The sequence below is a fragment of the Portunus trituberculatus genome, chromosome 47 (assembly GCF_017591435.1).
Source record: "Portunus trituberculatus isolate SZX2019 chromosome 47, ASM1759143v1, whole genome shotgun sequence".
Lineage (NCBI taxonomy): Eukaryota > Metazoa > Arthropoda > Malacostraca > Decapoda > Portunidae > Portunus > Portunus trituberculatus.
The window spans coordinates 13,435,549-13,447,110 of record NC_059301.1 but is presented as its reverse complement, the minus strand read 5'-3'; the positions used below and the strand labels follow the sequence as shown (position 1 = coordinate 13,447,110).

General features: G+C 38.9%; 1 protein-coding gene and 1 long non-coding RNA gene across 7 annotated transcripts in view; one reads left to right on the top strand and one right to left on the bottom strand.

The window, feature by feature from the left end:
- Window positions 1-1,537: 1,537 nt before the first annotated feature.
- LOC123520553 (transcriptional regulator ERG homolog) overlaps window positions 1,538-11,562 on the bottom strand; it is a 195,519-nt gene continuing 185,494 nt past the window's right edge. For 2 of the 6 annotated variants that reach the window (XM_045282925.1, XM_045282928.1), the window contains 3 exons: window positions 7,583-7,772; window positions 4,623-4,843; window positions 1,538-2,017 (listed from right to left, as the gene is read on the bottom strand). In XM_045282925.1, coding sequence (XP_045138860.1) covers window positions 1,869-2,017; window positions 4,623-4,843; window positions 7,583-7,772 — 560 coding nt within the window. In that variant the 3' untranslated portion in view covers window positions 1,538-1,868. Of the gene's footprint in view, window positions 2,021-4,622; window positions 4,844-7,582; window positions 7,773-11,562 lie in introns of all 6 variants that reach the window. The other 4 variants (XM_045282927.1, XM_045282929.1, XM_045282924.1 and 1 more) reach the window with 3 other exon arrangements.
- LOC123520557 lies at window positions 10,452-11,498 on the top strand. The gene is made up of 3 exons (XR_006679306.1): window positions 10,452-10,590; window positions 10,837-10,889; window positions 11,484-11,498. It is a non-coding gene; the product is annotated as an uncharacterized LOC123520557 (long non-coding RNA).

Here is an 11,562-nt window from a genome sequence, read left to right as displayed (position 1 = left end):
GTTTTCCTGACAAAGATGGGGTGGAGGAGGAGGAAAAGGAGAAGGAGGAGGAGGAGGAGGGAAAAATTGGAAGGTCTCTCTCTCTCTCTCTCTCTCTCTCTCTCTCTCTCTCTCTCTCTCTCTCTCTCTCTCTCTCTCTCTCTCTCTCTTTCTCTCTGAAGGACACCAAGACGTAAGGATTCAATGAACATCCTTTCGCTTCTTAAGGTTCCGTCCAGCTTGACTAACTTCGTGTCCACTCAGCGAAGAGATGACACAGAGCAGGTGGAGAGAGAGGCTGTGGTAGGCAGGGAGGAGAGACTGTGGCAGGTGGAGAAATGGTCGCTGGTTTAGGAGTGAATGAATACCTAAACGGCTGAGTGGGTGAGTGGGTGACGTCGTGAGTTGCATCATTGTGTGGTTGTGTTTTCCATTAGCAAGTTTGTAGTTGAGTTCTTATCGATTCTTTTCTTCTTTCTCTTTCTTTCTTTTTTCATCATCGTATCAGCTTATGATTTGTTAGTTTTCTTGTGTTCAAATGTTATTATCATTGTTGCTTTTTTTCTTGTTGCTTTTGTTGCTAGTATCGTTCTTATTAGTTTTCTGTATTCTCCTTTTCTAAGTTTGTTGTTGTTACTACTTTTCTTCTTTTTTTCTTCTCGTGTGTTTTATTTTTTTTTCATCACTATTTTCATGGATTATACACACACAGGTCCTGCCTTTGTTCTGGGACAGCACACACACACACACACACACACACACACACACACACACACACACACACACACACACACACACACACACACACACTGGGCCATGAGGACTTGAAATATGTACATACAGGAAGTCACAAGATTACACACAAAACTTTGTACACACAGACACACACACACACACACACACACACACACACACACACACACACACACACACACACACACGGCAGACTAGATGGCTGACTAGAAGACTTGGCAATAGCGCTGAGATTGGCAACATTGCAGCGCCACCGTGACGTCGGGACAGAGGAGGAGGAGGAGAAGGAGGAGGAGGAGGAGGAGAAAGAAGGATAGTTTAAGGAGAAGGCAGAAACGGAAACCAAAGAAAAGGAGGACGTGCAGAGGAGGAGGAGGAGGAGGAGGAGGAGGAGGAGGAGGAGAGGAGGAGGAGGAGGAGGAGGAGGAGAGCACAGTAATTCTATAATGAAGAAATGACGTCATCAGAACAACACAGCCGCCGCAAGTGAAAAAAATCTATAATAACAATAATGATAATAATAATAATAATAATAATAATAATAATAATAATAATAATAATAATAATAATAATAGTAATAATAACACACACCCCACAACCAAACCCACACACACACACACACACACACACACACACACACACACACACACAACCACCTCCACCACAAAAGACAAAAACAAAAACCTCGCCTTCCTTCTTCTCTGCTACACCACAGCCATCACCACCACAACCACCATCACCACCACCACCTCCTTTACCTAAAATTGTTTATCATTATCATCATCATCAAGTATTTTTTTTTGACATAACGTACGTACATATACATATACAACCTTTTACAGTAATACTCAAAGAGGAAGGAAGTGAGTGAGTGAGTGAGTGAGTTAGAGAGTGAGTGAGGGAGAGAGAGACTGAGTGAATGGGTGAGTCAGTACAAGAACCGAGACTCGAGTCAGACAGTAAGTAGTAGCCGTGGTAATTCAGTATCTTGGCCTTGTAGGGAGAGATCAGCCTCGGCCCACGCGCTACTACTGCTGCTCCTCGAGACTGGACACTTGTTGGAAGGTGGAGGACCAATCAGGGAGGGAGACGGCCTCGCGCGACGGCTGGGTGCACCAATTGGAGAAGAGAGACTGTCATGCGTAGTGCGGGTAGGCGGAGGAGATGTGTGACGTCATGTGGGAGGGGTGGTGCGTCATGGTGTGGCCCGAGGCGGCGGCGATGTTCGAGTAAAGGTTGGCACTGGGGTTGGTCCAGTACGAGGTGGGCGACTGGAAGATGCTGGCTGCTGGGGGACGGGAATGGACACGGGGAAGGGGCAGAAGAGAAGGGACAAGGGGTGGGATAGAGAAAGATCGGGTTTGTGTGAAGGTAGATGTATAGATCGAGAAAGAGATGAGATAAGAAAGATTGGAAGAAAGATCGGATGTTTGTGCAGATAGTTGTGTTTCGACATGAAAAAAAGATAGGTAGAGATGTATAGATTGCAAATAAGATGAGATAAGGAAGATTGGAGATGATATAAAATGTGTGTATGTGAAGGGAGATGAAAAAAGGAGGCATAGGTAGAGAAGGGTGAGATAAGGTAGATTGCGAAAGAGATAAGTAATGCAATGATCACAGTAAAAATGAAATGGAATAACGATTTAGTGAAGAGATTAGATGTGTGCATAGAAAGTAAAAGATCGTAATTAGTGAAATGAGTCAGAACGAAGAAAGAAATAAAGAATAGAAAAGACAAAGTGAGAAGAAATGGAAGGATTCAAGGAAACAAAAGTAATGAAGGTGTTGAAGATTCGTAGGAAGTAGGATCAAAGAAGATGAGGAATTGTATTAGTATTGACGTTAGTTAGGATAAAGGAAGGTTGATGGGATGGGATGGGAGAGGGAAAGAAAGGATTTATTGTTAGTGGTTAGTAGTGGAAACATTAACTACAGTACTGTTAGACATATCACAAGTAGATGTTAAACTGTTAGCTCAAGCAGGTTAGCTGTTAGATGAAAGCCAATATGAAAAGTAAAAACACCAATGAAATAGCAAATGAACTCTGAACACACTATAAAGAATACACAAGAAAACTGAACACATCATTAAAATAACACGTAAAATTTAAAACAACGCAACAAACTTACTGAAAAAAAAAACATTTATATGCGCAATAAAACAACGTTACGAAAATTGAAACACGATTTAGCGAGAAAAAAATTAATGATTTAAAAGGCAAAGGGAAATATAAACACGTTCTCAGCTCATGCATCGTGAACCGTAGTCACGTAAGAAGCAACAAAAAATACTTCAACTGATTAGACGAGAAAATATGTAGTCGTTACGCACAAAGAGATAAAATGAAGAGCAATTGAAGAGACAAATAAATAAATAAATGAATAAATAAGTAAAAATAAATAAATGACAGAAGAGTAGAGAACAATGAGAAGATACACACGTACACACACAACACCAAAATAGAGAAACATTTATAGACAACACTGAAATAAAGACAAAGCATAAAACTGTACACATATAAAACGAAAAAAAAAAAAAATGCTGAACAAAAGTACAAAATATAAATGCAAAACTGAGACAAGAATAACGGAACAAGTGAGAAAAGTCCATATTTATTTCTCTACATGCAATAAATTAAATACGAAAACGAAATTCTAAGTAAAAAATAAAGAAAAAAGTAAATAAATAATATGGTAGAACGAAACATCCCGAAAAAACATCATAGAAAAAATATAACAAAAAATGAAAAACGAACGATGTAAAGAGAGAGAGAGAGAGAGAGAGAGAGAGAGAGAGAGAGAGAGAGAGAGAGAGAGAGAGAGAGAGAGAGAGAGAGAGAGAGAGAGAGAGAGAGAGAGAGAGAGAGAGAGAGAGAAAACAGAGACAGAGACACACAGAGACAGAGACAGACAGACAGACATATAGAGAAAGAGACTGATAAAACAAACAAAAAAAAAGAAAAGCAAAAATACCACGACCATTCTCTTTCTTCAACAAAAAAAAAATATATATAAAAAATAACAAAACTAAATAAAATGAAGACGAGGCGACAAAGCTTGAAAAGAAAATGGGAGACGCGACACAAAGCCAAACATTACGAGACACCAAAACAAAAAGAAAAAAAACACAAAGAAAAAATAAAAAGGAGAGAAAAAAAGTCACAATGGAGAAGAGACAAAAGAAAACGACAAAACAGGAGGAGGGAATACTAAAGAAGACGTAATGGATCAAAAATTGCATTATGAAGGGAGGGGACGACCAGAGAGAGAGAGAGAGAGAGAGAGAGAGAGAGAGAGTTAAAAAGCTAGCCATCCACACTCCTAGAAACATGCAAAAACAAACTGCTAAACTACGTACGTACCAAGCAAAACCCCGAAAATAAAACACACAAACACACACATACACAAAAATAAACTAAAACATGCAATACAAAACACACCTCAAACAAACCATTCTGGACGAGAGAGAGAGAGAGAGAGAGAGAGAGAGAGAGAGAGAGAGAGAGAGAGAGAGAGAGAGAGAGAGAGAGAGAGAGAGAGAGAGAGAGAGAGAGAGAGAGAGAGAGAGAGAGAGAGAGAGAGAGAGAGAGAGAGAGAGAGAGAGAGAGAGAGAGAGAGAGAGAGAGAGAGAGAGAGAAACTAGAAGAAAAAAGAAAAGAAAAAAAGTAAGAAAGAGAGTGAAAGAGAAAGAATAAGAGCTAAAATAAGATAGAAACATAGCGAAAAAGAAAGAAAACAACGAGAACAAAAGAAATTAAAGACAAACCATAAAAAAATAACTAAAATCAAAGAAAAATAGGCAAAAAACACACAAAGCACAGACAAAACACCAACACTTCTGAAAACACCAAAGACTTCCTTATAGTGTCCCTTTCTCCAACGCTCACCTAGATCCTCACCTGCGGAGGATGGGATGCCCGTGTGAGTGCTCATGAAGTTAAGTTTGGTGGTTGGGTGGTAGGAGGACATGAACAAGTCACTCTGGTACTTGTACGCGGTGGGGTCAGTGCCTGCGGGCTGCGTGGCGGCGGCTAGACCCTGGAAATCGAACTTGTAGGCGTATCTTTTGCCATGAACCTTCGTCATGATGTTCTTGTCGTAGTAATATCTGGGTGGAAGAGAAGAAGGGAAGGGTCAAGCTTTTCTTTTTATATATGAATAATTAGATGTAGGTCTTGATGCTGATTGAGGGAAAGAATAGCGTTTTAGAGTTACAGGTAAAAATAATTGGAAGATACAAACAACATGAAAGGTACGATTGGAAAGAGTATTAAAGAAATTTGGAAGAAAAAGAAAAGCAAGAAGGTTTCAAAGCTAGGCTGCTGAACACGAAGAAGAGAATACCGATTTAGAGTAACAAGAAGGGATAATCAAAAGATATAAACAAGATTAAAGGTACGATCAGGAAATGTAATAAAGAAAATTTGGAACAGAAAGAGACGACAAAAGGTTTATAAATGTTGTGGTGAGGAAACAAATTATTGAAGGAATTAAGACAGAATACAGAAGGTAGAACGTAAGTTAGAAGAGGATGAAAGAGAAAATGTTTTGATAGTGGATATAAGAAGAAAGATGAATAAATAAAAAAAAAACGTAAAGTTGTTGACACCTAAATGAATGAAAAGCAAAAGAAAAATAGAAGGTAAGACTTATGAGTAGAGATTGTGATAGTAGAAGGAAGAGGAACTAAAAGAAAGGAAGAAGAGGATTTGGTGTGTAAAAGGAAGAAAGTTATTAAGAAATGAAAGAAAAGAGAAGCTGAAAGAGGAGAGAAGTTAATTAAGGAAAGAGAAGTCTGAAGATGGAAAGGAAAAAAGGATGTGCATTGGAGGAAATAAGGAGGAGGAGGAGGAGGATGGAAGAGGATAAGGAGATAGAGGAAAAAAAAAGAAAAGAAGAGGATGAGGAAGAGAAAGAGGAAAAGTAAGAGAAGGTGGAGGAACAACAACAAAGACAATAACCAGTTGCAACATGCAATGAATATTTTCCCTCATTCACCGCAACTATGCACACCACACACACACACACACACACACACACACACACACACACACACACACACACACACACACACACACACACACACACACACACACACACACACACACACACACACACACACACACACACACTCCATTTGTCAGCATCACTAGCAAGAAAAACTTTGATCACCACCACCACCACCACCATCGCCACCACTACGAGTGAATGAAACTCTACGGTATTTACGCACCATGTTTAACTTCCTTGCATATTACCCTCACTGACTTAAAACCTAATATCACCCACATATACTCAAGAGACCCTTCAATGCCATCATCCTGTCACCTACCTAAGACTCACATGCTCATTTTAATTGCCTTCTTTTATATATTCTACCTCATAAAAAGTAAATAATGAATCATAATGTAGAATTTCTTTGTTTAATTATGAGTTACACTGAATTTTTCTAATAATTGATGTATACTGACGCACATTCTCTCTCTCTCTTCTCTCTCTCTCTCTCTCTCTCTCTCTCTCTCTATCTTATAACAAACTAATCTAACCACTCATAGTCAATCTATAAATATAAACACTAATATTTTCTCTTCCATTTTTTAATCGTGTGTCATTGTTCCAACTTTCCTTCCTACTGAGGAGCAAAGTTTGGCCAGCAAGTTGTTTCTTCAGAGTGAGTGAGAGGGAGTAAGTAAGAGTAACGTGCTTAAAGGTGTTTTCCCTCTGGCGGTACTCAGAGGAGGAGGAGGAGGAGGAGGAGGAGGAGGAGGAGGAGGAGGAGGAGGAGGAGGAGGAGGAGGAGGAGGAGGAGGAGGAGGAGGAGGAGGAGGAGGAGGAGGAGGAGGAGGAGGAGGAGGAGGAGGAGGAGGAGGAGGAGGAGGAGGAGGAGGAGGAGGAGAAGGAGGAGGAGGAGGAGGAGGAGGAGGAGGAGAACGAGAGAGGAGGAAAAGGAGGAAGATAAAGAAATAATAAATATGAAGATACCAATAAAGAAGAAAAAGTAAAGAGTGACAGAAATAGACGAGAAGAGGAGGAAGAAGCAAAAAAAAAAAAGACGAAAGAAGGAAGAACAACAATGATGCATAAAAAAAGATACTGGGAAGGAGAAGGAGGAGTTGAAAGAGATGATGATACTGCAGTAGAGAAGAGGAGAGAAGAGAAAAAAAATGAAAAGATAAAGGGATGTAAAGGAGATAAACTGGAAGAGAAAGGAGGAAGAGTGAGGGAAAAGAGAGAGAAGAATGAGGTGTAGTAAAGGAGAGAGAAAAAAAACAGAAGAGGTGCAAATATAAACTGTGAGGGAAGGTATTGTGAGGGAGAAGAAGAATTTGACTCTCTCTCTCTCTCTCTCTCTCTCTCTCTCTCTCTCTCTCTCTCTCTCTCTCTCTCTCTCTCTTGCCTTCCATTCCGTCCTACTTCCTTCCTCATTCAGATAATCTTTTTTTTACTCCTCCTTTTCCTCTTCCTTAACTCAGACATCCTCTTCTCTTCTTCTGCCTCACACACACACACACACACACACACACACACACACACACACACACACACACACACACACACACACACACACACACACACACACACACACACACACACACACACACACACACACACACACACACACACACACACACACACACACACACACACACACGTAGCCCTATCTCGATGTAAATCGAGGAGTTGTGATTCACATACAATCAATATATTTTTCCTGAGACTGCAGCAGATCAAACAGTGAACACACACACACACACACACACACACCTATCTCGATGCATTCACATACAATCAATATATTTTTTCCTGCCATCCTTCATCTGCATCCCACACGTCTCCTTTCACTCACCTCAGTGCTCTGGATAGCTTGTCGTAATTCATGTTGGGCTTGGACTTTCTCTCCCCCCAGCGGCGCGCCACCTCGTCAGGGTCTGTCAGTTTAAACTCTCCGTTGGTGCCTTCCCACGTGATGCAGTTGGCGTTGGACGAGTCTGAGAGAAGCTCCAGGAGAAACTGCCACAGCTGGATCTGTCCCGATCCTACGATAGGAAGACACAAGAGAGATGTTTTGTTAGTTATATATCCGGGTAGCTCTGTGGCTTTGTGTGTAGTGTTTCTGACTACAATTCATGGTTAATTTTTAGGCAGTGGTGGAATTTATCTGTGTTCACTAGACATTAATGAGTGAAAAGGAGTTGGAGTGTTCATCAGGTTGCAGGTTAAAAAGCGAAGGATTTGGTACGAATTTAGAACAGGAAGGGGTAGGAAATGTACGTTCTTTTCACAGAACATACTGATTAAGTGTCTTAAGTGTCTTAGAGCTCTTACATAAGTCTCGGTGTCATCTGATACTGACTATATTTCAAAGAGACTCGATTAAAAGGAGTAATGCAAAAAAAGGTGTTGAATACAATGCACTCTTGATTCCAGAACATTATCATATGTAAAGTACATTAAAGAAAGTGAAAGAAAAATTAAAAGAAGCAAACGGAGTTATCTTTCTCCTTTTACTTGTTAGTGAAAAAAATGAAAAAAAAAACCAAAATGTGTAAAAATAAAAAAAAAGATGGATGAATAAGTAGCGAAATAGTCAACGAAAACAAATCCGAAATAAGATAGTGATAAAGATAAATATTTTCCTTTATCATTTCGGAAAAAAAAGGAAGTAATTGGGAAGAGGAGGAAATATCTAAAATTAAGAAAGAAGACAAATGAATTACTGAAAAAAAATATAATAGAAGGGCGGAAGGAAGAACGGAAGGAAGGAAGGAAGGAAGGAAGGAAGGAAGGAAAGAGGAAAGCATCTATTAAACGAGTGAGGTTTTTTCCTTCTCTCTCAGGATATAAGTGGGACAAGACGTGTGTGTGTGTGTGTGTGTGTGTGTGTGTGTGTGTGTGTGTGTGTGTGTGTGTGTGTGTGTGTGTGTGTGTGTGTCACTGTTTCACTGTTTGATCTGCTGCAGTCTCTGACGAGACAGCTAGACGTTACCCTATCTTCGGATAGGCCTGAGACCAGGCACACACCACACACCGGGACAACACTATGTGTGTGTGTGTGTGTGTGTGTGTGTGTGTGTGTGTGTGTGTGTCTAACTCGTTGACCTTCTTTACTGAGACAAAGAAACATGTACACACACACACACACACACACACACACACACACACACACACACACACACACACACACACACACACACACACACACACACACACACCGCGTAGTGTAGTGGTTAGCACGCTCGACTCACAAGGGCCAGGTTCGAATCCCGGAAAGCGGTGAGGCAAATGGGGAAGCCTCTTAATGAGTGGCCCCTGTTCACCTAGCAGTAAACAGGTACGGGATGTAACTCGAGGGGTTGTGGCCTCGCTTTCCCGGTGTGTGGAGTGTGATGTGGTCTCAGTCCTACCCGAAGATCGGTCTATGAGCTCTGAGCTCGCTCCGTAATGGGGAAGACTGGGCGACCGAGGTGAACACACACACACACACACACACACACACACACACACACACACACACACACACACACACACACACACACACACACGGTACATTTAGAGCAAAAACTATATATAGAAAAAAAAAAACGATAGATTGAGAGACACACAGACACACATAGAAACAGAGACAAACAGACACAGACAGAGTTAGAGAGGAAGGAGAAAGAGAAGAGAGTGAGAGGCAGGATGAGAGAGAAGGAGGTGTGGCCGTACAAGGAAAAGGGAGAAGAGGAAAGAAGAATGTTATATGAACCTCGCTTGTGTTTATGATTTTGTAATTAATTAAAGATTAAAATATTTCTGCAGGAGGAGGCACGGAGAATAATTGAAAGATGTTTAGTGAAGAAATGACAATGAAAGAAACTAAACTGATATTTTTTTAGATATATAAACGAAATAAAGATCCTAATTGGGTCAAAAACTTAAAGAAATCCTTCGCTGGGTTCTAAACTGAAAAAAAATCCTTCTTTTCTTCATATATGAGAGGAGGTCAACCTTCGGTCATCAACACAAAACATCTTTCCTTTTGTCAACATAAAAATTTTCCTTTCGTCATTAACATTAAAATTCATCCTTTGGTCATGTATAAGAGGAGGTCATCCTTTGGTCATCAAAATAAAAATCTTTCCTTTCGTCAACATAAAAATCTTTCCTTTGGTTATCAATGTAATAAATCCTTCCTTTGGTCAACATAAAATATTTCCTTTCTTCGTCAACATAATAATTCATCCTATTGGTCATCAACATAAAAATCCTTCCTTTGGTCATATAAAAGAGGTCATCCTTTGGTCATCAGCATAAAAATTCTTCCTTTTTCATCAACATAAAAATCGTTCCTTTGGTCATCAACATAAAATCCTTCCTTTGGTCATCAACATAAAAATCCTTCCTTTGGTCATCAACATAAAATTCATCCTTTCATCCTTTTCATCCTTGGTCATCAACATAAAATTTCTTCCTTTCATCAACATAAAATTTTTCCTTTCAACATAAAATCATCCTTTGATCAACATAAAATTTCCTTTTTCATCAGGAGGTCATAAAATTTTTCCTTTGGTCATCAACATAAAATTTCTTCCTTTTCATCAACATAAAATTTCTTCCTTTTCATCAACATAAAAATTCTTCCTTTCATCAACATAAGAGGAGGTCATCCTTTGGTCATCAACATAAAATTTCTTCCTTTTTCATCAACATAAAATTTCTTCCTTTTCATCAACATAAAATTTCTTCCTTTTTCATCAACATAAAATTTCTTCCTTTTTCATCAACATAAAATTTCTTCCTTTTTTCATCAACATAAAAATCCTTCCTTTGGTCAAACATAAGAAGAGGTTTTCCTTTCAAACATAAGAGGAGGTCACACATAAGAGGTCTTCCTTTCATACATAAGAGGAGGTCATCCTTTGGTCATCAACATAAAATTTCTTCCTTTTTCATCAACATAAAATTTCTTCCTTTTTCATCAACATAAAATTTCTTCCTTTTTCATCAACATAAAATTTCTTCCTTTGGTCATCAACATAAAATTTCTTCCTTTTTCATCAACATAAATTTTCTTCCTTTGGTCAAACATAAAATTTCTTCCTTTCAAACATAAAGGAGGTCACACATAAGAGGTCTTCCTTTCATACATAAGAGGAGGTCACATAAAAGAGGTCATCCTTTGGTCATCAACATAAAATTTCTTCCTTTTTCATCAACATAAAATTTCTTCCTTTTTCATCAACATAAAATTTCTTCCTTTGGTCATCAACATAAAATTTCTTCCTTTTTCATCAACATAAAATTTCTTCCTTTTTCATCAACATAAAATTTCTTCCTTTTCATCAACATAAAATTTCTTCCTTTTTCATCAACATAAAATTTCTTCCTTTTTCATCAACATAAAATTTCTTCCTTTTTTCATCAACATAAAATTTCTTCCTTTTCATCAACATAAAATTTCTTCCTTTTTCATCAACATAAAATTTCTTCCTTTTTTCATCAACATAAAAATTTTTCCTTTGGTCAAACATAAGAAGAGGTCTTCCTTTCAAACATAAGCGGAGGTCACACATAAGAGGAGGTCTTCCTTTCATACATAAGAGGAGGTCACATAAAAGAGGTCATCCTTTCGTCATCAACATAAAATTTCTCCTTTTTCATCAACATAAAATTTCTTCCTTTTTCATCAACATAAAAATCTTTCCTTAGGTCAAACATAAGTAGAGGTCTTCCTTTCATACATAAGCGGAGGTCATACATAAGAGGAGGTCATCCTTTGGTCACCAACAAAAAAACTCCTTCTTTTGGTCATCAAGAGAGCGCAGCATCCTTTGGTGTTACACA